At 42.8% G+C, this 26,564-nt stretch overlaps 1 protein-coding gene across 1 annotated transcript in view; it reads right to left on the bottom strand.

Moving 5' to 3' along the window:
• Positions 1 to 2,201: 2,201 nt before the first annotated feature.
• LOC115122296 (PI-PLC X domain-containing protein 3-like) overlaps positions 2,202 to 26,564 on the bottom strand; it is a 54,252-nt gene continuing 29,889 nt past the window's right edge. The window contains exons 2-6 of the mRNA XM_029651505.2: positions 17,937 to 18,193; positions 17,645 to 17,818; positions 17,170 to 17,345; positions 16,943 to 17,044; positions 2,202 to 4,511 (exon numbers count right to left, since the gene is read on the bottom strand). Of these exons, the coding sequence (XP_029507365.1) occupies positions 4,355 to 4,511; positions 16,943 to 17,044; positions 17,170 to 17,345; positions 17,645 to 17,818; positions 17,937 to 18,193 (866 nt within the window). The 3' untranslated portion in view covers positions 2,202 to 4,354. The remainder of the gene's footprint in view (positions 4,512 to 16,942; positions 17,045 to 17,169; positions 17,346 to 17,644; positions 17,819 to 17,936; positions 18,194 to 26,564) is intronic.

The raw sequence follows: 26,564 nt of genomic DNA, 5'->3' as shown, positions 1-26,564 counted from the left end.
CAGCCCTCTGTCCTGACTGTGCTGGAATAGAGTGAGATGAGATAGTGTCATCTCTGACCCCAGTCATCACAGCCCTCTGTCCTGACTGTGCTGGAATAGAGAGTGAGATAGTGTCATCTCTGACCCCAGTCATCACAGCCCTCTGTCCTGACTGTGCTGGAATAGAGAGTGAGATAGTGTCATCTCTGACCCCAGTCATCACAGCCCTCTGTCCTGACTGTGCTGGAATAGAGAGTGAGATAGTGTCATCTCTGACCCCAGTCATCACAGCCCTCTGTCCTGACTGTGCTGGAATAGAGAGTGAGATAGTGTCATCTCTGACCCCAGTCATCACAGCCCTCTGTCCTGAATAGAGAGTGAGATAGTGTCTGGAACAGCCCTCTGTCCTGACTGTGCTGGAATAGAGTGAGATAGTGTCATCTCTGACCCCAGTCATCACAGCCCTCTGTCCTGACTGTGCTGGAATAGAGAGTGAGATAGTGTCATCTCTGACCCCAGTCATCACAGCCCTCTGTCCTGACTGTGCTGGAATAGAGAGTGAGATAGTGTCATCTCTGACCCCAGTCATCACAGCCCTCTGTCCTGACTGTGCTGGAATAGAGAGTGAGATAGTGTCATCTCTGACCCCAGTCAGACACAGCCCTCTGTCCTGACTGTGCTGGAATAGAGAGTGAGATAGTGTCATCTCTGACCCCAGTCATCACAGCCCTCTGTCCTGACTGTGCTGGAATAGAGAGTGAGATAGTGTCATCTCTGACCCCAGTCATCACAGCCCTCTGTCCTGACTGTGCTGGAATAGAGAGTGAGATAGTGTCATCTCTGACCCCAGTCATCACAGCCCTCTGTCCAGACTGTGCTGGAATAGAGAGTGAGATAGTGTCATCTCTGACCCGTCATCACAGCCCTCATGTCCTGACTGTGCTGGAATAGAGAGTGAGATAGTGTCATCTCTGACCCCAGTCATCTGTCCTGACTGTGCTGGAATAGAGAGTGAGATAGTGTCATCTCTGACCCCAGTCATCACAGCCCTCTGTCCTGACTGTGCTGGAATAGAGAGTGAGATAGTGTCATCTCTGACCCCAGTCATCACAGCCCTCTGTCCTGACTGTGCTGGAATAGAGAGTGAGATAGTGTCATCTCTGACCCCAGTCATCACAGCCCTCTGTCCTGACTGTGCTGGAATAGAGAGTGAGATAGTGTCATCTCTGACCCCAGTCATCACAGCCCTCTGTCCTGACTGTGCTGGAATAGAGAGTGAGATAGTGTCATCTCTGACCCCAGTCATCACAGCCCTCTGTCCTGACTGTGCTGGAATAGAGAGTGAGATAGTGTCATCTCTGACCCCAGTCATCACAGCCCTCTGTCCTGACTGTGCTGGAATAGAGAGTGAGATAGTGTCATCTCTGACCCCAGTCATCACAGCCCTGAGATAGTGTCCTGACTGTGCTGGAATAGAGAGTGAGATAGTGTCATCTCTGACCCCAGTCATCACAGCCCTCTGTCCTGACCGTGCTGGAATAGAGAGTGAGATAGTGTCATCTCTGACCCCAGTCATCACAGCCCTCTGTCCTGACTGTGCTGGAATAGAGAGTGAGATAGTGTTAACTCTGACCCGTCATCACAGCCCTCTGTCCTGACTGTGCTGGAATAGAGTGTGAGATACTACTACTGGCAAATTACACCTTGCAAGGTGAACTATGATCAGGTGTTACCCATTTCTGGAGCCTTGTGTCAGACACAGAGTATCCACTTCTGAAGCAGTGTGTGCAAAAGGTGACCATTTTTTGTCAGCACTCATTCATGTGAAGCAACATTTTCAACAATGAACATTGTGAAACAAAAACAGAGATAGACTGACCAATGCACACTTGGATTGCCTCACAAGGATAGCAACAACAGACTATACATTTAGAATGAATTCAGTCAAGGAGCAGAAGGGACATTTTTGTTCATCCAACTACTGAGGTAACCCTTAATATGGGTCTTATACATGCGATGTAGCCTATTTGATGTGTGTACGTATACATTTGTGATGTGCTGCACATCAAATCGATTGCATGTGCTCTATTGCTCTGAATTTGGTCTTAATTGCTAATATTGGAAGAAAAATAACAAATTAAAGATGTGTGGAGCCCTCTGAATGATTGTCTCCAACCAAATTGGTTGCCTTACAAAAACAAATAGTGAGTTACACTGCCATAGAGAGTCATAGACATAGCTTTATTTGATTGGGCATCACCCACTTAAAACAGAAACTGTCTCATTGTAACACACAAGGTTTGGTCTTTACAACAATTTTACAGCGATTGACTTATCACAAATAGAAGAACAGAAAGGCAATGACTGCAATATGGATGAAGTAGATTTATCAACACTGGATGACTTATAAAGTAAACACATGTAGGTAGATTTATTTTTATACTGTGCATTTCAAGTTTATTACATAGGTATATTAATAGTCTCTCAGAGTCGAAGTGAAACATATACTTAGTCCCCCCAAAAAATAGGTAAAACTGTTTTAGTTATTTAATGTCCTATGTCCTGTCGTGTTTAACTGTTGCTGTGCAAACAACTCAAGTAGTTATAGTCAGGTAGTTATAGTCCAAAATCAATCAATCCATTGAGAGACAAACAATATATTTACAAATATCTTTTGATTCATGCACATAGTTAATTAGTTACAAAAAAATATAGTTTTACTGTCAGATAGACAAAACATGTATTGGTCATATATTTAGTTAAAACTGAGATATTTCTGTCGAAGCATTTCTTGTGGACAATTCTTGGCATTCATTTTCATTTACAATTAAATGGTGATAAATCCATTACACTTACACTATATACAAGCTTTTCACATGATATAAAATATAATTTAAGATGAAATCATAATGAAGTCATTGGCACATAGAAATAGTATGAAAATGTTCACAACTCTTTGAACAATACACATAAAACCCACACTTAAACTCTCTCCCTCACTCCCTTTCTCAAATAAAAACAGAACTGAAAAAAGTTGGAAATTATCTGTTTACGCACAAGACGCACACATTCAAAAAGGTAACATTTCCTTCTTTTTTAGTTCACAATCATAATAGTTCACATAAATGTTTCCTCAAAGAATACATTCTCTGTAAAAGAAGCAACAATAATCTTAATAGTTGTTTTTTGGAGAAATGAGGGAAAGCGTTTGATACATATGCAATTATATTCTTGCTTGCATAATGTGTAATAGAAATGTAAGCAAAAACAAAGTGATACAGGTTTTATTCTTTCATTCCTCACGATGCTGCAAGTGCCACTTCAAATATGATTTGCCTTCCTCGATGAGCATTTACAGTTTGTCCCAAATAGGTGCAAAGCATGGGAAACATCTTTCTACTAGATGGAATGCAAAAAAAGCAGGCAAACACCTGAATAGAAGTAGAGCAACAGACAGTTAATCTATTCTAATATAATCAATTCTATATAAATGAATGAACACAAGAATGAGATGAGCTCAGTCTACACATCTTTCAAAACAGAAGGTCAATGATTTACAAGAAGATTAACTAATGTGCAGGGAGAAGGCAACAATATACGTACTGTGATGACAGGAACGATTCTGAGGGAAAAAAAATAGTCAGAATATCCTAGATTTCACCTTCTAAAGAGGTCAAAATTCAATTGTGGCAACCTAAGTGAATTGTGTATGCCAAGCAAGTTTAGTATGCCAAGTACATGTGTATGCCATACGTGAGTACTTGACATGCGAATCAGGTTGACGACCATAAACTGTATTACTTGCACCAATGAAGATGAGTAGATGAAGGTTGACCATCACGGTCACTAAAATACGAACAACATTAATTTTGTAGAATACTCTAATAAGCTAGTCTTATCCTCACAAGAAGTGGAAAGGCCAGGAACATTGCTTGTGTGATCAGAGGATAGAAGCAGTTATCGTCACAGTAGATGTGAAGCGAAGCAAAGCGAAGTGTCATTAAAAAACAATTGCCCTTTTGACCCCCAGAAAATATAAAACCAAAAGTTTCTCTCACCGAGCAATCAAGTCCATTCTCCCTCGGTCTTCTCCTCCCTCCACCTCTCCCTCCTCTGTCTTCTCCTCCCTCCACCTCTCCCCCTCCCTCTACCTTCCTTTCTTTCTCCACCTCTCCCCCATCCTCTACCTACCTACCTCCACCATCTCTCCCTCCCCTCTCGCTCGCTCCCTCCCTCTCTGTCAACTACTGTAGCCCTAGAAGAGTCAGAGGACCGCCTCTCTTCCTAAAAATGAATACCAAAGAGAAAGAGTGAGAGAGCGAGCGTAGCCTCACATGGCTGAGGATTGAACTCTAAACCACCCCGTCGGTCAGTCTCAGGTGGCGTTTTCTTCCTCGTCTTCCATATGGTAGTTGAGAGTGATGACAGCACTGACGAAGTCTCCCAGCTCTACGAAGTCAGCTGTGATGATGTTGATGCCGCTCTCTCCCGGCCTCTGGGCACGGATCCACAGCATCATACTTGGAAGAGCCCTGCAGGGGAAAACATGCAGACACCTGCATCACTGTCTTTTGTTTTTCTAAGTGTTATACTTAGCCACTGAAAAGGATGGGGGTAAGGAGAGAGAGAAACTTTCCTCAGGTGGGTTCAGAGGTGGCTGTTTTGTTTTGAGTGGTTCCGACCCCTTGAGTTTTTCCACATTTTGTTACATTAGAGAAAACATATTGGGTGAAAAGCCAGATATGTTTCCTCCTGCCACAACCTGAGGGACGGCCATTGAAAAGTGCAATGTAATGTCAATAATATTTGCCTTCATAACTTGCCATGTGGCTTCTCAGTCATGTTGTGACTGGCCTACTACGGATTTAATCTATTATTATTATTCTCATTAATATTGTTGTAAATACAATATATTAATATTGTTGTAAATACTATATTTGTGTAACGTCTGCTTCCAACTCACACTCTCAAACACCTAGAATCTCTGAATGCAGCTCACTTTCCAACTCACACTCTCAAACACACAGATACTCTGAACGCAGCTCACTCTCCAGATCCCAATCACCTGAATTCTAATCACCTGTTCACACACCTGTATGTCATTATCACACACTATTTAGTTCAGTTCTTTGCACCCCATCACTGAGGTATTGTTTGTTTTGTGACACGTCTTTCAGAGCTCTGTTTTCCCCGTGAGTTACTCCTCCTGTGTATGATAGTTTATGCCTACCTCACTAACGACACCTTTTGCCTATTCCCTGCCTGTACTTTAGCCTATGGGATTTCCTGTTATCTACCTCTTGACTGATCTCCCAGACTACATTACTAGCCTTTTCCCTGCCTGTACTGTTTCCCTTTTGGACCCCCTGTGTATGACCTACTGCCTACCCCTGGACCCAGCTACCTACCTCCTGTGGTCCTTCGCAATAAACACCTGCTGCGCCCTGCGCTTTAAACCAGCTCTCGGTCTCCCCTCGTGTTCATTACAATTTGACCATTTTCCTGTCCTGCTAGCCATTCAAAATGTAACGATGTCAGAGTAAAAAGTACAGAATTTTCTTTAGGGATGTAGTGAAGTAAAAGTTGCATTTGTCAAAAATATAAATAGTAGAGTACAGATACCCCAAAAAACTACTTATGCAGTACTTTAAAGTATTTTTACTTAAGTACTTTAAACCACTGATAAGTTAGGACTACAGCGCTTGCTAGGACAGATGTGCCAGCTGCAACTCCAATTTGCACTGAGAGGTGTGAAAGCCCTTGAACCCAACAATGGAAACAGAGAATCATAACCTCCCCCTCCAAAATGCAGAGGCCTCTGAGGCCCTCTGCCCCATGGCTTCCTTACCTCCCCGTGCAGAGCCGATCATAGAACACTGCACAAAAATAGTACAAACAGAAGCTCCTCAGGGACAATCCAGAGACACAATTTGCAGACTGATTAATCTTCCCAGTATTTTAGCAATACAATTTTCCACACAGACATTCCCCTGGCATGGCACACTGCTATACGAGCACACTACCTCTCCGTTAAGAAAGGATATTGGCAGAGGGAGATTAGAATAACATCACGCCTGCCCTCACCTGCTCTCCGCCACATATCTGCTAATTGCACCATTTCTCTCCGTCACCGATGCACTTTCAATATTTAGATAATGAAGCGTACGATTTTTCCATTGTCTTAATGATGGAGGATTGTTTGATGTACAGTTAAGTATACGTTTTTTTCAAGAGAATTAACGAGGAGAGTATCGTGCAACCCATCGGGTATCTCATAGCCCCCTCAGATAGCATCTTGAAGTATGCAGACAGATTAATAAGTACATTTACATAGTAATATTTCTGTCAGCCAATGTTCTACCTCCACCCATACCTTTTGGGCTTTATAGCATTCCCATGTGCATCTTCAATATGTACCCATTGTTCCTCTTAAGTGCGTTTAACAATATGTCTCAAGTAAAAGCCTTTGCTGGCAAGTTAAAGTTAACTTTTCGGTTCATATAGCATTATGAGATGAAAGGGAGTTCCATGCAATAATGGCTCTATATTATACTGTATGATCACTAATTTGTTCTGGTTTGTGAAAAGGACTGTGAAGACCCCTGGTGGCATGTCTGGTGGGGTAAGTGTGTGTCAGAGCTGTGTGTAAGTTGACTATGCAAACCATTTGGACATTTCAACTCATTCATCTTTCTTATAAAAAGCAGTAGTGATGTCTCTCCTCAACTCTCAGCCAAGAGAGACTGGCATGCATAGTATTTATGAATGATTACAATGAAGAGCAAGAGATGCCGCTTTGTCCTGGGCCAGCTGCAGCTTAACTAGGTCTTTCTTTGCAGCACTTAACCACATGACTGGACAATAATCAAGAGAAGACAGAACTAGAGCCTGCAGGACTTTGTGGAATGTGGTGTCAAAAAAAGCAGATAACATTATGAAACCGACCACATCTTTACAACTTTTGAATCTATATGTTTTGACCATGACAGTTTACAATCTAAGTGATTTAGTCTCAACGTCATCAACAGTCACACCACTCATTACCAGATTCATCCTGTCTAGAGTTTAGGGAATGATTTGTACCAAATACATTGTTCTTAGTTTTAGAGATGTTCAGGACCAGTTTATCACTGGCCACCCATTCCAAAACTGACTGCAACTCCTTGTTAAGTGTTTAAGTGACTTCATTAGCTGTGTGTGTGTGTGCATGTATATGTCCCACCATATCTTTTCAGTCTTATGTTCCAACATCAATTTTTTTTTTTTACATTGGATACAAGTATAGAGTCCAGGCTTGAAATCATACAACTTTACAAAATAAAAACATACAATGCTTTCTTTCCTTATTTGTTTGTCCATGCATAAATGCAAATGGCTCACTGTTCACCCAATTTGCCAATGAAGTAATAATTAAAATAATTGGCAACATCAAATGGTTTGGTGATGAGTTGAATTTGTCTTTATGCCCAACAATTTCATTTACAGTACTCCAAAGGTGTTTTTCCATCATTCTTTATATCACTGATATTGGCTTCACAATACAGTTCTTTTTGTTTAGTTTAATCACATCATTTCTCAACTTGCAGTTAGTCAGCCAGTCAGATGTGCAGCCAGACTTATTAGCCATTCTTTTAGCTCCATCTCTTTCATCCATACAGCTTTTCAATTCCTCATCAATCCATGGAGCTTCAACAGTTCTAACAGTCAGTTTCATAACAGGTTCATTTGAATAAATCATTGGAAGAAGCAATTTCATAAATTCATCAAGTGCAAATTCTGGATGCTCCTTATTAATCACATCAGACCAACACATATTTTTACATCATGGACATCAGACACAGCAAACAATGTTGGATGATCTCTTATACATTATTTTAGGCCCAGCTTTTGGAACTGTGTCTCTCCTAGCCACTTTTGGAACTGTGTCAGTAGAACTCTGCTAGATATAAACCACATCCAATGGGTTGTGATCACTGTATTAGTAAACATGTGATAAACACATCCAATGGGTACAGATATAGAACTCTGCACTAGCTGTAGAAACATGTGATAAACACATCCAATGGGTACAGATACTAGCTGCTGTATTAGTAAACATGTGATAAACACATCCAATGGGTACAGATACAGTAGAACTCTGCACTAGCTGTATTAGTAAACATGTGATAAACACATCCAATGGGTACAGATACAGTAGAACTCTGCACTAGCTGTATTAGTAAACATGTAATCAACACATATGGATGATATTTTTCCTATAGTGTTTGTAAACACCCTGTCAAGTTGATTAAAAACCTGAACCAGATTACAGGCACTGGTTACAGTGAGAAGCTTCCTCTTGAGCTGACCTCTGTTTACATCACATACACTGAACAATATGAAGCAGATCTACAGTGGCTTTCTGAATGTTCTGATGATAGCAAGTTAATGATTTCATGAACATTATTTCTGAGGCTATATTAATATAAGCCATTTTCAGCCCTTTCCTGGGTAGTTTCTCAGAGATACAGTCGTGGCCAAAAGTTGAGAATTACACAAATGTTAATTTTCACAAAGTCTACTGCCTCAGTGTCTCTACATATTTTTGTAAGATGCTACTATGGAATACTGAAGTATAATTACAAGCATTTCATAAGTGTCCAAGGCTTTAATTGACAATTACATGAAGTTGATGCAGAGTCAATATTTGCAGTGTTGACCCTTCTTTTTCCAAGACCTCTGCAATCCGCCCTGGCATGCTGTCAATTAACTTGTGGACCACATCCTGACTGATGGCAGCCCATTCTTGCATAATCAATGCTTGGAGTTTGTCAGAATTTGTAGGGTCTTGTTTGTCAACCCGCTTCTTGAGGATTGGCCACAAGTTCTCAATGGGGTTAAGGTCTGGGGAGTTTCCTGGCCATGGACCCAAAATATCAATGTTTTGTTCCCCAAGCCACTTAGTTATCACATTTGCCTTAAGGCAAGGTGCTCCATCGTGCTGGACAGGGCATTGTTCGTCACCAAACTGATCCTGGATGGTTGGGAGAAGTTGCTCTTGGAGGATGTGTTCTTTATTCATGGCTGTGTTCTTAGGCAAAATGGTGAGCGAGCCCACTCCCTTGGCTGGGAAGCAACCCCACACATGAATGGTCTCAGGATGCTTTACTGTTGGCATGACACAGGACTGATGGTGGCGCTCACCTCGTCTTTTCCGGACAAGATTTTTTCCGGATGCCCTAAACAATCGGAAAGGGGATTCATCAGAGAAAATAACTTTACTCCAGTCCTCAGCAGTCCAATCCCTGTACCTTCTGCAGAATATCAGTCTGTCCCTGAAGTTTTTCCTGGGGAGAAGTGGCTTCTTTGCTGCCCTTCTTCACACCAGGCCATCCCCCAAAAGTCTTTGCCTCACTGTGCGTGCAGATGCACTCACACCTGCCTGCTGCCATTCCTAAGCAAGCTCTGTACTGGTGGTGCCCCGATACCGCAGCTGAATCAACTTTAGGAGACGGTCCTGGTGCTTGGACTTTCTTGGGCGCCCTGAAGCATTCACAACAATTGAACCGCTCTCCTTGAAGTTCTTGATAATCCGATAACTGGTTGATTTAGGTGCAATCTTACTGGCAGCAATATCCTTGCCTGTGAAGACCTTTTCGTGCAAAGCAATGATGACGGCATGTGTTTCCTTGCAGGTAACCATGGTTGACAGAGGAAGAACAATGATTACAAGCAGCCAGCCTCCTTTTTAAGCTTCCCGTCTGTTATTTTTACTCAATCAACATGACAAAGTGATCTCCAGCCTTGTCCTCATCAACACTCACACCTGTGTTAACGAGAGAATCACTGACATGTCAGCTGGTCCTTTTGTGGCAGGGCTGAAATGCAGTGGAAATGTTTTTTTAGGGACTTTGCAATTAAACCACTCGAATGTTGCTTTAGCAGTTTACTTAGGTTTAATGTCCTGCTGGAAGGTGAACCTACGTCCCACTCTCAAATCTCTGGATGACTGAAACAGGTTTCCCTCAAGATTTCCCTGTATTTAGCACCATCCTTCAATTCTGACCAGTTTACCAGTCCCTGCCGATGAAAAACATCCCCACAGCATGATGCTGCCACTACCATGCTTTACTGTGGGGATAGGGTTCTCAGGGTGATGAGGTGTACGGTTTGTGCCAGACATGGCATTTTCCTTGAAGACCAAAAAGCTACATTTTAGTCTCATCTGACCAGAGTATTTTCTGCCATATGTTTGGGGAGTCTTCCACATGCATTTGGTGAACACTAAACGTGTTTGTTTATTTTTTTCTTATAGCAATGTCTTTTTTCTGGCCACTCTTCTGCAAAGCCAAGCTCGGTGGAGTGTACGACTTAGTGGCCTTATGGACAGATACTCTGATCTCAGCTGTGGAGCTTTGCAGCTCCTTCAGGGTTATCTTTGGTCTCTTTGTTTCCTCTCTGATTAACGCCCTTCTTGCCTGGTCTGTGAGTTTTGGTGGGTGGCCCTCTTTTTGCAGGTTTGTTGTGGTGCCATATTCTTTCCATTTTTTAAATAATGGATTTAATGGTGCTCCGTAGGATGTTCAAAGTTTCTGATATTTTCTCATAACCCAACCCTGATCTGTTCTTCTCCACAACTTTGTCCCTGACCTGTTTGGAGACCTCCTTGGTCTTCATGGTGCCGCTTGCTTAGTGGTGTTGCAGACTCTGGGGCCTTTAAGTACAGGTGTGTGTGTGTGTGTGTGTGTGTGTGTGTGTGTGTGTATACACTGCTCCAAAAAATAAAGGGAACACTTAAACAACACAACGTAACTCCAAGTCAATCACACTTCTGTGAAATCAAACTGTCCACCTAGGAGGCAACACTGATTGACAATAAATTTCACATGCTGTTGTGCAAATGGAATAAACAGGTGGAAATTATAGGCAATTAGCAAGACACCCCCAATAAAGGAGTGGTTCTGCAGGTGATAACCACAGACCACTTCTCAGTTCCTATGCTTCCTGGCTGATGTTTTGGTCACTTTTGAATGCTGGCGGTGCTTTCACTCTAGTGGTAGTATGAGACGGAGTCTACAACCCACACAAGTGGCTCAGGTAGTGCAGCTCATCCAGGATGGAACATCAATGCGAGCTGTGGCAAGAAGGTTTGCTGTGTCTGTCAGCGTAGTGTCCAGAGCATGGAGGCGCTACCAGGAGACAGGCCAGTACATCAGGAGATGTGGAGGAGGCCGTAGGAGGGCAACAACCCAGCAGCAGGACCGCTACCTCCACCTTAGTGCAAGGAGGAGCAGGAGGAGCACTGCCAGAGCCCTGCAAAATGACCTCCAGCAGGCCACAAATGTGCATGTGTCTGCTCAAACGGTCAGAAACATACTCCATGAGGGTGGTATGAGGGCCCGACGTCCACAGGTGGGGATTGTGCTTACAGCCCAACACCGTGCAGGACGTTTGGCATTTGCCAGAGAACACCAAGATTGGCAAATTCGCCACTGGCTCCCTGTGCTCTTCACAGATGAAAGCAGGTTCACACTGAGCACATGTGACAGTCTGGAGACGCCGTGGAGAACGTTCTGCTGCCTGCAACATCCTCCAGCATGACCGGTTTGGCGGTGGGTCAGTCATGGTGTGGGGTGGCATTTCTTTGGGGGGGCCACACAGCCCTCCATGTGCTCGCCAGAGGTAGCCTGACTGCCCTTAGGTACCGAGATGAGATCCTCAGACCCCTTGTGAAACCATATGCTGGTGCGGTTGGCCCTGGGCTCCTCCTAATGCAAGACAATGCTAGACCTCATGTGGCTGGAGTGTGTCAGCAGTTCCTGCAATAGGAAGGCATTGATGCTATGTTCCCCAGACCTGAATCCAATTGAGCACATCTGGGACATCATGTCTCGCTCCATCCACCAACGCCACGTTGCACCACAGACTGTCCAGGAGTTGGCGGATGCTTTAGTCCAGGTCTGGAAGGAGATCCCTCAGGAGACCATCCGCCACCTCATCAGGAGCATGCCCAGGTGTTGTAGGGAGGTCATACAGGCACGTGGAGGCCACACACACACACACACACACACTACTGAGCCTCATTTTGACTTGTTTTAAGGACATTACATCAAAGTTGGTTCAGCCTGTAGTGTGTTTTTCCACTTTAATTTTGAGTGTGACTCCAAATCCAGACTTCCATGGGTAGAATAAATTTGATTTCCATTGATAATTTGTGTGATTTTGTTGTCAGCACATTAAACTATTTAAAGAAAAAAGTATTTAATAAGAATATTTCATTCATTCAGATCTAGGATGTGTTATTTTAGTGTTCCCTTTATTTTTTTGAGCAGTATGTATACATACATACATACGTACATACATACATACATACATACATACGTGTGTGTATATATACTGAGATCATGTGACACTTAGATTCCACGCAGATGGACTTTATTTAACTAATTATGTGACTTCTGAAGGTAATTGGTTCTACTAGATCTTATTTAGGGGCTTCATAGCAAAGGGAGGAATACATATGCACGTACAACTTTTCATTTTTCTCCCACTTTTTTTTTCACTTCACGAATTTGGACTATTTTGTGTCTGTCCATTATTTGAAATCCAAATAAAAATCTGTTTAAATTACAAGTTGTAATGCCACAAAATAAGAAAAACGCCAAGGGGGATGAAATACCTTTGCAAGGCAATGTATTTAAATGGAACGATGTTCCCACAATCTTGCCATTATTTCAGCCAAAGTGTTTGTAGCTTCAACCCTTGCAGCTGCTGAATGTTTTTTTTCCTCTTGGTTTGTTTGTTCTTTTCCATATTATGTTTACAGTCGTGGCCAAAAGCTTTGAGAAGGACACAAATATAAATGTTCACAAAGTCTGCTGCCTCAGTTTGTATGATGTAAATTTGCATATACTCCAGAATGTTATGAAGAGTGATCAGATGAGTTGCAATTAAGAGGAAACATTTAAATGTATTGGAATGGCCTAGTCAAAGTCCAGACCTCAATCCAATTGAGAATCTGTGGTATGACTTAAAGATGGCTGTACACCAGCAGAACCCATCCAACTTGAAGGAGCTGGAGCAGTTTTGCCTTGAAGAATGGACAAAAATCCCAGTGGATAGATGTACCAAGCTTATGGAGACATACCCCAAGAGACTTGTAGCTGTAATTTCTGAAAAAGGTGGATCTACATAGTACTTTTTGGGGGGTGAATAGTTGTGCGCCTCAAATTAGTGTTTTTCTTATTTTTTTCTTGTTTGCTTCACAAGAAAAAATGTATTGCATCTTCAAAGTGTTAGGCGTGTTGTGTACATCAAATGATACAATGTCCCCCCAAAATACATTTTAATTCCAGGTAGTAAGGCAACAAAACATGAAAAATGCCAATGGGGTGAATACTTTCACAAGCCACTGTAGATCAGCTTTCATATTGTTGAGTAACTGGATAAAGTTATTATACAGTTGAAGTCGGAAGTTTACATACATTAACACGAACTCAAACCGGCTGTGCGCATGCGCCATCGTGCATAAATTTATTATGTCCCCCTACACGATCACGACACGCAGGTTAAAATATCAAAACAAACTCTGAACCAATGACATTCATTTGGGGACAGGTCAAAAAGCATTAAACATGTATGGCAATTTAGCTAGTTAGCTTGCTAGTTAACGTTAATTTGTCCTATTTAGCTAGCTTGCTGTTGCTAGCTAATTTGTCCTAGGATATAAACATTGAGTTGTTAATTTACCTGAAATGCACAAGGTCTTCTACTCCGACAATTAATACACACATAAAACGGCCAACCGAATAATTTAGTCATCTCTAGTCATCTCTCCTCCTTCCAGGCTTTTTCATCTTTGAAATTATATGGTAATTGGCATCTATACTTTTACCAAGACAACCGGCAAAACATTTAGTCTTTCAATCACCCACGTGGGTATAACCAATGAGGAGATGGCACGTGGGTACCTGCTTCTATAAACCAATGAGGAGCTGGGAGAGGCAGGACTTTCAGCGCGATCTGCGTCAAATAGAAAGGAGTTCTATTTTAGCACTTGGCATCACAGACGCTCGTGAGCAGTGTGGGTGCAATAATTGAATAACATAGATTTCTACATTTATTTTGCAACGCTCGCGCACGCGACATATCCGGTCTGGTCAGCATGTTAGGCTGGAGCCATTAAAACTATTTTTCAACCACTCCACAAATTTCTTGTTCTTGTTAGTTTTGGGAAGTCGGTTGGGACATCTACTTTGTGCACGACAAATATTTTTCCAACAATTGTTTACAGACAGATTATGTCACTGGAGGCAGGGGGATGTGGATGTGTTGTTGAGAGGGGAGAAAAGTCTTGGGCGACTCTATAGTTAGAGCAGTTACACTCAGAGAACCACTTCTCTAGTTAGATTACTTTTCTGTTTAGACAGGGGAGAGAGAGGACATCACTCAGTCCTCTCAACCAACTGGCATTGTTCCATTGTCAGAGACATTGTTCTGCACACCTTCACCCCCTGACATGTTGGCTGGATTCACAACAAGTGTAGCTTTAATTTGGTATCTTACATGTGTTATTTCATGAAAGTTAGATTTTTTTAGTAATTTATTTGAATTTGGCGCTCTGCATTTTCACTGGCTTTTGGCCAGGTGGGACGCCAGCGTCCCACATATCCCAGAGAGGTTAATTATATATCCAAGGTTTTAGAGTATTCCTAAAATATTTTTAGGAACGGAGGCATTGAGTTTTTAATATTGGTCAGGTATATCAGGAGACCATCAGCAAATAAGTTTAGTTTATATTAAATGTTTACCAATAATGATATCCGAACATTTGGGTTCAGTCTAATTCTTTCTGCAAGTGGTTCAAATGCCATTGCAAACAAAAGTGGGGAATCCCTGCCTAGAGGCCCTTTCTAAAGAAATTCCATCAGATAATGTATTGTTTAGATTTTTGCTTTATAATATTTGTATTAAATATATTTCAGATGGACAGTTTTGAAATGAAGAGGCCATTCAAGATGGTCGAAAGCCTTTTCGGCATCTACAGCCATTATTGCTGACTCTATATCTTGTTTTTTAGCGTATTGTATGATACTGAAACATGTTTTGTATTTGTACATTTCTATTTTAAATTGGCGAGGGCACTAGAACAGTCTGCAGCACCCGGTCTCACCCTACTGTTTGCAGATTATCTGGTGCTTCTGTCCCCAACCAAGGAGGGTCAACAGCAGCACCTAGATCTTCTGCACAGATTCAGTCAGACGTGAACCCATTGCCCTCTATGGTTGTGTGGTCTGGGGTCCACTCACCAACCAATAATTCACAAAATGGGACAAACATATTTTCTTCAACGTTTACTTTACCAGGCAAGTCAGTTAAGAATAAATTCTTATTCATAATGACGGCCTACCCTGGCCAAACCCTAACTATGCTGGGCCAATTGTGCGCCGCCCTATGGGACTCCCAATCAAAGCCGGTGGTGATACAGCCCAGGATCAAACCAGGGTCTGTAGTGACACCTCTAGCACTGAGATAAAGTGCCTTAGACCGCTGTGCCACTTGGGAGCCCCAAAATTGAGAGACTGCATGCAGAATTCTGCAAAAATATACTGTGTACAACGCAAAACCCCAAACAATGCATGCAGAGCAGAATTAGGATTATACCCACATCAAAATCCAGAAAATAGTTGTTCAATTCTACAAGCACGTAAACGGAAGCGATGCCCACACATTCCACCACAAAGCCCTCACCTACAGAGAGATGAACCTAGAGAAGAGTCTCCTGCACCTACAGAGAGATGAACCTAGAGAAGAGTCTCCTGCACCTACAGAGAGATGAACCTAGAGAAGAGTCTCCTGCACCTACAGAGAGATGAACCTAGAGAAGAGTCTCCTGCACCTACAGAGAGATGAACCTAGAGAAGAGTCTCCTGCACCTACAGAGAGATGAACCTAGAGAACAGTCTCCTGCACCTACAGAGAGATGAACCTAGAGAAGAGTCTCCTGCACCTACAGAGAGATGAACCTAGAGAAGAGTCTCCTGCACCTACAGAGAGATGAACCTAGAGAAGACTCTCCTGAGCCAGCTGGTTCTGGAGCTCTGAAGGAAACACATTTGGACAAAACCAAATTATGAAAAAGTGAAAATAACTATGACATACTGGAAAGAATCAACCACAACAAAATTGCAAAAAGGAATGCTATCTGGCCACTGTGACTGACCACAAATTATGAACACTCTTGACTATGTACAGACTCCGTGAGTATAGACTTGCTATTGAGAAAGGCCACCATAGGCAGACCTGGCTCTTGAGAGAAGACAGGAAATGTGCCCACTGCCAATAAAATGAGATGTAAACTGAGCTGCACTTCCTAACATATGTATCACAATAGACACATATGTGACGTGCTTCACTACTTCACAGGAGAGCCATTTGAACAAACTTTTTTTAATCAAAATGTGTTTTATTTTGGCAGAGATGCATTCTGGAACATGCCAACTATCATGTGCTTTAATGACAAACTCGTATGCCATCTGTAAATACAAATAAAAATGTTCAATTACGAGCCTAGTTGGTTTAGCCACAGAGAAATTCATTAACCTTCCCGCTAGCCATGATTGGCTGAGATAATGAGTGGGCTGAACATGCCAAGAGATGAGTTTGGATTGGTCTGCTATGTAGCACGCATCTGTCTACGAGCTGGTCTGTATGTGTAAGTAATCCTTTCTAACTCTGCTTTTTTTTTTTAAGATGTCACGTAGTAGAACTGCATAAGTGTTTCTCTCCACTTTCTGGAAGACAGAGTTTTGAAATCAGTGGAATTAGAGTATGATAGCTAAGGAGAAAATTATGGCGTTTGATTGCACAGAGACACACAGAGACAGAGACACACACAGAGACACACAGAGACAGAGACACACAGAGACAGAGACACACAGAGACAGAGACACACAGAGACAGAGACACACACACAGAGACACACCTTTCTGTAATGGTCTCCCTCAGTCCGCTAGCCACTCCTTTCATGACAGTGCTGGCCTTAGGTGTCAGGACCACTTGGGAGACAAAGAATGTTCCCTTCCTCCTGCAATCACACAAATCACATCCAACCTTACTATACAGCCACAATTAAAGATGCAATAAGTGCTTTTCCCTGTTTAAGTCACCACACAGGAAAAGACAGGGTGAAATATAAAGGAACAGTCAGACCTGCGGTCAGCCACAGAGGCCTGGAGGAACTGGATCAGCTTGTCAGGGTCAGTGGTGTTGGCCCAGGGAGCAGGCATCATCTGACCCGGCCACAGGAAGGGCACCTCCAGGGCCATAGGACTATGATAGAACACCAATACCTGGTACTCATTCTCCCACAGGTACTGGAGACTCACCTAGAGGAAGGGAGAGAAAGGTTTGTCTTTAGGAAACTTCCAGAGCCATAGTGGGAGCAGATTCGCTCTGCAGAGTGATCAATAGCCGGCACAGCCACAAAGCAACTCTAACCTTAACCACACTGCTAACCCAAATACTTCAGCCAATTTTGACTTTGCAACTGGCTTATCTTAGGCGAAATCGCTCAGTGCTCCAGGACCAGACTCATGACAATAAACATCAATCTGTATATTGGACACTATGCTCTTGAGGGAGCACAGAGATTGAAAGTGTTTGTTTGTACAGTAGAGCATCTTACCTCCTGAGCGAAGACAACAGGGCAGAGTTTCTCCCCGAACACATCCCTCAGCATTGAGACCAGCTTCTCATGGTGCATGTTCTGAACCCCGTAGAAGTGGTTAAAGTCCAGGAACACCACCTCTCTGGCATGGGCCGACAGGAAGGAGCTGATCTGCTCCAGGCCTTCTCTCACCTGGAAGGACAACCCAACACACACCCCAAAGGAGAGCAGAGAGAGTGTCAGACCAGTCATACTCAGGAACGTCAGGAACATCTGGTAAAATAAAGTTACAGGGATGCGTTCTATTCACCGTGGCGCTGAAGAGACCGTGAGCGAAGAAGAGTTCGTTGTCTGGGTCTCGGGGCTTGGTGGAGATGCGCAGGTCAAAGAAGCGGACGCCGGCCTCCAGCTGGCTGGAGAAGTTCATGGTCTGAGTGGCGAGCCATTTGCGCATCAGCTTCTTGGCCACCGTGCCGAAGACAGACACAAAGTTCTGGACGGCATCAGTCTGCTCAGGACCAACCGGAGAGGACTCATCTATGTAGAAACTGAACGAATCATGTGAACCTGGGGGGGAATACAGGTTATAGTGGAGGTGTGCAGAACAATAGAACAATGCCAGTTGGTTGAGAGGACTGAGTGATGTCTTCTCTCTCTCCCTTGTCTAAACAGAAAAGTAATCTAACCAGAGAAGTGGTTGAGTGTAACTGCTCTAACTATAGAGTCAGCCCAATACTTTTCTCCCCTCTCAACAGCATAACCACAGCCAGCCCAATGTGACTTTTTACCCAGAAAAACAAATAGATGAATAGAGAAACCCACAGTGGACCCCACAGGGTCAGGCTACAGTACACAGTCAGCCCTATCTAAAGCCCTTGGCAACAGAGACAGTTATCCAAGAGGAGGGCTGGCTACCCTTGGCCCAAAGAGCAAACCTTCTCCAGTCACAGCAACCACACACAGCAACCACACAAGAACCCCAGACACACACAGACCAGAAAGTGGCCCTAACCCAAAAGCACAGAAAACCTCACAGGCAACCACAAAAGTAACAGCGCAATGAAAGCCACATCACAACTTATGACCCCAAAGTGTGAGCAGAAGCATCACTCAACCAAACAGGACAGAGACGTTGGTGGCTGAATTTACAGCAGAGAAAATGCCAGAGCAAATCTACCAATCACAAACACCACGTCTTTAACAGTCACAATAACAACACGGCAGGCCGTACAATGACCTCAGAGTCACAGTCGAGATCGTGACCATAACCAGAACAGACAGCTCTAGGGGTCAACCAACAGCAGCACAAAGTTGTCCACACGGTCTCATAGCCCAGAGAGGGATCTTCAGTAACCACAACAGAGATGACTGCAGACTCAAACACACTACAGGGCTGACCTGCACACCAGGGCTGACCAGCACCACAGGGCTGACCACACTGTCACAAAGCCCAAAGTTAACTCAACCACAACAGACGGTCACCGTAGCTCAAACATCAGTCAGCCAGCTGACCCTTAAAAAGTCACAAGAGAGATTACAACAATCAACCTCTCCACAGGCACTGAACACAGAGAAAGACCGTCATCCAACAAACACACACACACTTGACTGCACTGTCTACACATCAACCACACAGTCAGCATCGTTCTAAGTTCCCATTTAGCAATGTTCTGCCCAGGATTGTCTGCTCTTACACAACACCTTGGAGTAGAATAGAGCAGTATGCTTAGGGTCATTGTCCAGCTGAAAGGTGAAGGCTGGGACGGAGGTTCCACTTCCAGCAGGGCAATGACGCTAAGCATACTGCTAAAGCAACACTCGAGTGGTTTAAGAGGCAACATTTACATTTCTTGGAATGGCCTAATCAGAGCCCAGACCTCAATCCAACTGAGAATATGTGGTATGACTTAAAGATTGCTGTACACCAGCGGAACCCATCCAACTTGAAGGAGCTGGAGCAGTTTTGCCTTGAATGGACAAATCCCAGTGGCTAGATGTACTAAGCTTATAGAGACATACCCCAAGAGACTTGCAGTTGTAATTGCTGAAATAGGTGGCTCTACAAAGTATTGACTTTGGGGGGGATAGTTATGCATGCTCAAGTTTGTCTTATTTCTTGGTGGGAAGTTTGCCCCCGGTAATGCGTAGGGCAGACCGCACTACACTCTGGAGAGCTTTGCGGTTGTGGGCGGTGCAGTTGCCATACCAGGCAGTGATAAAGCTCGACTGGATGCTCTCAAATGTGCATCTGTAAAAGGTTTGTGAGTGTTTTTGCTGTTAAGCCAAATTTTCAGCCTCCCGAGGTTGAAGAGGCGCTGTTGTGTCTTCTTCGCCACACTGTCTGTATGGGTGGACCATTTCAGTTTGTCAGTGGTGTGTACACCGAAGAAATGGAAGCTTTCCACCTTCTCCACTGCAGTTCTATCAGAGGGGGGGAGGTGCTCCCTCTGCCGTTTCCTGAAGTCCACAATCTCCTTAGTTTTGTTGACGTTGGATGAGAGGTTATTTTCCTGGCACCACTCCCAGAGCCCTCACCTCCTCCCTGTAGGCGGTCTCATCGTTATTGGTAATCAAGCCTACTACTGTAGTGTCGTCTGCAAACTTGACGATTGTGTTTGAAGCGTTCTTGGTCACGCAGACATGGGTGAATGGAGTACAGGATGGGGCTGAGCACACACCCTTGTGGGGCCCCAGTGTTGAGTATCAGCAAAGAAGTGTTGTTTCCAACCTTCACCACCTGGGGGCGACCCGTCAAGAAGTCTAGGACACAGTTGCACAGGGCGGGGTTCAGACCCAGGTCCTCGTTATTGATGAGCTTGGAGGGTACTATGGTGTTGAATGCTGAGCTATACTCAATGAACGGCATTCTTACATAGGTATTCCTCTTGTCCAGATGAGACAGGGCAGTGTGCAGCTTGGCGGTGATTGCATCGTCTGTAGAGCTTTTGGGGCGGTAAGCAAATTGGGTCTAGTTTGAGAGCTAAGGTGGAACTGATATGATCCTTGACTAGTCTAAAAGCATTTCATGATGACAGAAGTGAGTGCTACGGGATGATAGCAGAAGTAATTGAACTAAATTATTTTCTTAGGTACAGGGACAATGGTGGCCATCTTGAAGCATGTGGGGACAACAGACTGGGATAGGGAGAGCTTGAATATATTTGTGAACACAGCTGGTCTGCGCATGTTCTGAGGACGCGGCTAGGGATGCCGGCAACCTTGCGAGGGTTAACACGCTTAAGCGTCTTACTCACGTCGGTCACAGAGGAGAGACCACAGTCCTTGGTAGCGGGCCGTGTCAATGGCACTGTATCATCCTCAAAGCAAGCGAAGGTGTTCAGCCTGTTCGGAAGCAAGACGGTGCCCGCGTCGTAGCTGGTTTTCCTTTTATAATCCGTGCTTGTCTATAGCAGAAGACTGAGGTCATCATGTCCTATGAATGGCTTCTGATTGTGCCTGGTTTCACTAGTTCATCTGGAGCACGAATTAATGTTGAGACATAACCAACAGCTTACAGGAAGTACTTAACATGTGATTAGCATAACCTTGAAGCCTTGGACTAATTCCTCTGAATTACAGAACGAAGCATTTCCAGAAACACACAAATCCCTCCGCTCACTACTTTATAGTGGCTTAATGAAGGAGATGAGTCACTGATGTTGTTATATTAAATGTTTGCCACAAGTCAGTAGGTCTACCTGAACAATATCAAATAACGTGTCATTAAAGAGTTACATGTTATGGGTCATCTTTAAATGTTATGGTTTATTTAGGTCCCATGTGGCTCAGTTGGTAGAGCATGGAACTTGCAACACCAGGGTTGTGGGTTCAATTCCCATGGGGGACCAGTACAAAAACATATATTAAGATGTATGCACTTATTGCTCTGGGTAAATGACTAAAATGTTATCTTTCCATTTTCTCTGAAAGGTAATATGATATACTGGATATGATACACTCAAACTCCGAGGTTATTCCACACCTACTTATAGATACAGACGCTTACAAAAACCACAGGAAGTTAAAACCATTAGAAGGAATGAAAAGAGGATTATGTGGGTTAGAGGTGCTCTCCTTCAGACAGAGAATATGGTGTGTTGAGCAGAGACACCACCATGCAGAAGGTGCAGCAGTGGCTACTAATCTGTTTCACACACCATTACTGCTCAGCCCTCTAACTAACTCCTAACACCCTTTAGGACACAGGAGAGGAGCAGGAGAGAATTCCCTTCATCTTCTGTCCCTTTTCCTCTGCTTCCGTCTGATCCCCTATGTCCATCTCCTACGTCCTCTCCTTCCCCTCCCTCCATCAGTCTCTCTCCCAACCCCCTATTTTCCTCTGCTTCCATCTGATCCCCTCTATGTCCATCTCCTACGTCCTCTCCTTCCCCTCCCTCCATCAGTCTCTCTCCCAACCCCCTATTTTCCTCTTCCCACAGTGGTCCCTCATCAACCCTCTCCATTCGGTCTTCCTATCCATTCCCTCTATCAAATCATCTCTCTCCTCCTATCGTCTCATTCTGTCCTCTGGTATGAGTCATTGAGGACACAGTGTGCAGCTACAGATTGGTGAAACCAAATTATTGTTGTTTTTGGGAAAAAGATCAACTTCTTCGCGCTGTAAACTCAATTAACTGCCAGTAGTGCAGCACAGTACTAGCGTGGCTATCAGATTTGTTTTGCACTCAAGAATGTATCGATATGGCCTTATTCGGTAAGACAATGACAAAATGTCAGGCTGGCAACCAGGTGTGCAGAGTACACTACAGTAAATTTGAGTGAAATATACATACACAGATCCATAGCCATAGCTACAATCAAACTGTCAAGCACTATTTGGATAATCTTAACGTAAATTGAGTTTTCCATATGTCAAATGTTTCTTTGCTTCTACATGGCAGAATTCTCTATGACATACACGGAGACCAATCCCACGTAGAACATCACGTTCTGAGAACCACATGTTCCTTAAGGACAACCACACTCTCTGGTCATTTTGCATACAACCTTACCACAACTTTCTGGGAATGGTGCAAGATAGTTGATTGGCTTTGGAACATTCTCAGCATATAATTAAGAAACACTACCTTATTGGTATTGTATTACTTTAATATACATTTTCCTAAATGTTCAAAATTCCTTTACTTTTTTTTATTTATTTTTTTACCTTTATTTAACCAGGCAAGTCAGTTAAGAACAAATTCTTATTTTCAATAACGGCCTAGGAACAGTGGGTTAACTGCCTGTTCAGGGGCAGAACGACAGATTTGTACCTTGTCGGCTCGGGGGTTTGAACTCGCAATCTTCCGGTTACTAGTCCAACGCTCTAACCACTAAGCTACCCTGCCGCCCCATTTTTAAAATGTTCTAGTAACTTAATCCAACTTGTTTCACTTTGGAAATGTTCTCAAATAGTTGAAAGGACAGCCCCCTTTTTTTCAAATTTTCACCTAAATGACATAGCGCAGGCCCTGAAGCAAGGATATTCATATTCTTGGTACCATTTGAAAGGAAACACTTTGAAGTTTGTGGAAATGTTAATTGAATGTGAGAGAATATAACATAATAGGTCTAGTAGAAGAAAATACAATGGAAAAAAACTTTTCTACCATCATCTTTGAAAGGCAAGAGAAAGGTCCCAGTTACAGCATCACTCTGGTTGTAATTCTGATGCCGTCCACAAGATGGCAGTAGTGTATGTGCAAAGTTTGACGGAAAACTTGTAGTATGAGCGAGCTACATGACATTTAGTGTGAAGTCACCCAAATACATTTGGGCAAATCATGAAGGAGATACTTGCATTCATATTACATTTCTGCAAGAATATCGTCAAATCTGTCTACTTGGACTTTGATTTAGCTTTTCAAGTATTAGTAGCCATATTATAAGTTCAACATTTGTAAAACAACCAGTTTTCATAACTCTCCATATTCTTAACATTTTTGTCCAAAATGAAACTGTATGCTTGTCGTAGAAGGTTAGTAGGTACATTTTACAACATATACATGGTTTCTGGATACTTCCGTAAAGCCCAGCTCATTGGCTATCTAGCTAGATTTGTTTGACCCCGATTGGTGCTTATTTGACAACGTTAGAGTTGATCAAGTGAAAACTGCCCGTGTCATCAGCGTGCCATGAAGGCGTCGCTCTCTGACCAAATATGGTGTCCTATAGGATATACTACAACCCTAATTATAGTGAATTCTCGTTACATTCTAGGATATGAGGAATACATACAAACGTGATATGACTCATTGAAACAACGTTTAGGGTGAGATTCACAGATTCCTTTTTTTGCAAATTGAACGAGTGGAAATACAAAATTGATCTTGCATACTATATGGACCTTTTTAGGATATGAAAAATGCTTTTATCTAACAAAATGACACTTCATGTTATCTCTTGGAGCATTTGGATGATAAATCAGAGCAAGATTTCAGAATGTAAGTACACATTTCACCCTCAGAAGTGAATTTCTCAAAACTATTGCGGTGAAAGTGTTTTGTTGTTAGGAGCTCTCCTCAAACAATAGCATGGCATTTTTTCCCCGCAGTAATAGCTACTGTAAATTGGACAGTGCAGTTATATTAACAAGAGTTGAAGCTTTCAGCCGATATAAGACACTTACATGTACCGACATTTGTTGTTTCTATAATATCTGCGATGTTGACAGGAAGTGCTGCATGATTTACAACTGTCCCGTTGACGGGACAACGATCCCTAAGAGGTTTTAAGAAACAACTTTTTCTGTTGGAATTTCAGTGCTTCAGCATAATGTTTCCGACAGGTTAACATCATGGTTCTATTTAAAGTAATGTTCTCAAATTGGTCTGAGCATTAAAAAAAACTTTCCATGAAAACCTCAAGAAAAATGTACTGTTCAAAGAAGGTTAAGAATGTTATTTAAAAACATATACATTCTGTTCTCATCATCAACAAAACTTTGTCCCAGGAAAACTCTAAAAGGAACCAGAGTAGTTCTCAGAAAGTTTTTTTTAAATAAAAAAAATAAAAGTTACACCGGTTTGGAAATGTATGGCTTCGTCCCCAGAACCAAATTGAAACCAAAAACCCACAAGGAATGAAATGTGCTAGCTGGGATGTTTTTGCTAATGCCAAGCAAACAGCACAGTTTTTATTCAATCCTCACCAACCTAATCTTACCTCAAATCCAACACACCTATAGCCCTCAGTCATACAATAATCACTGGTCTATACTCTGTTCCTGTGCCAAAGACTGTGCTAAAACCATAGATGGACTGCCCACAAACAAAAAAATACTACAGTATACTATAGAACTTACAATATAATTCTGTAATAAAAACTGTAGTACATCATACTGTAGAATACTATACACTGTAGTATCCCTTGATCCTCACTACAGAGTGTTGTAGTATACCGTAAAATACTATAGAAAATACTACAGTATTGTCCACAAAAACACTAGTCTGCCCAAACACTACAGCAAATTCTACCGTATTTCATTTGCATATACCCTACCCAATCCCCTCCCCCATGACCCAATTTGTGCCACCCATAAATGAGAAACGTACATGCAAAGTATACAAGTTAGAGAGAACTATCCATTCACACCCCAGTCCAACCAGTTATGGAAATTTATCCAGTAGGTTTCCTCAAGGAGAAAGTCTCCACTTTATGTCAAAGACAATAAATCAAAAACACTACAGTAAAGTCTGCAAATTACTATATTATTTTACTACAATATTACTATAGTTAACTGTAAATACTACAGTATAGCCCTATTTTTTTGTCAGTAAATACGACAGTTAAGTCTGCAAAAACACTACAGTGAATAATATAGTATTAATGCCATAGTATACTATAGTATTTTTTTCCATGAGGGTGGGACCAGAAATGGGGTGGCAGGGTAACCTAGTGGTTAGAGCATTGGACTAGTAACTGAAAGGCTGCACGATCGAATCCCTGAGCTGACAGGATAAAAATCTGTCATTCTTCCCCCGAACAAGGCAGTAAACCCACTGTTCCTAGGCCGTCATTGAAAGTAAGAATTTGTTCTTAACTGACTTGCCTAGTTTAATAAAAGGTAAAAAAATGTATTCAGCCAAGGCATGACCCCTCAATTTAGACAAACCAGCCCACTATGCTAAAGATGGACAGGCCCACCTGGCATTTGTCCAAACTGCCCTATGTCCAGTCCCTTTCTGTATAGAACCGTAGCAGAGTGGCAGCCAGCGTGAACAATGTGCATGTGGTCAGGCACTTAAAGTCATAACTGCACTTAGCAAAGGCTGAGATTTGACAGCAAGCTAGTTGGAGATGTGGCAACATGGAGCATGGTCATTATGTGAAAATCACTTCGCTCTCCGGTCCTCTCTTTAAGTTTCTATTTACCGCTTTCTCATTTTCCATTACCTCTCCCCCACACTTTCTGTATATTCCCTACCCCTCGCTCACCCTTTCCTTGCCCCTCTCAGTCCTCACCTTTCTCCCTCCCCTTCCCAACTTTTCTTTGATTAACCCCCTCCTCTCTCAACATTTAACTTCAGTGCAATGTCATATCTTGAAATCTCATCCATGCCCACTATAAATTCCTCTGGGAAGGTTTACCCTCCCTCCTCTGGAGCTCAAGTGGTGAATAAGAGATTGGACAAAGGGATGGATGGACAAATACATGGACGGATGGATGGATGGATGGATAAATCCTGTCCCAAGGCCCATTTGTATTTATTATGGATCCCCATCTATCCACTCTTCCTGGGGTCCAGCAAAATTAAGGCAGTTTACATTTTACAGTACATTCATAACAGATTTCACAACATATTGTGTGCCCTCAGGGCTCTACTCTACTTATCTATAACACAAAATGAATGTGTACGTGTGTGTGTGTGTGTGTGTGTGTAGTGCGTATGTTCTCGTGTATTTGTATGCATGTGTCTAGGTTTGTGTTGCGTCACAG

The sequence above is a fragment of the Oncorhynchus nerka genome, linkage group LG13 (assembly GCF_034236695.1).
Source record: "Oncorhynchus nerka isolate Pitt River linkage group LG13, Oner_Uvic_2.0, whole genome shotgun sequence".
Lineage (NCBI taxonomy): Eukaryota > Metazoa > Chordata > Actinopteri > Salmoniformes > Salmonidae > Oncorhynchus > Oncorhynchus nerka.
Note: the sequence above shows the minus strand (reverse complement) of the source record. Positions and strands in the feature narration are given on the sequence as shown.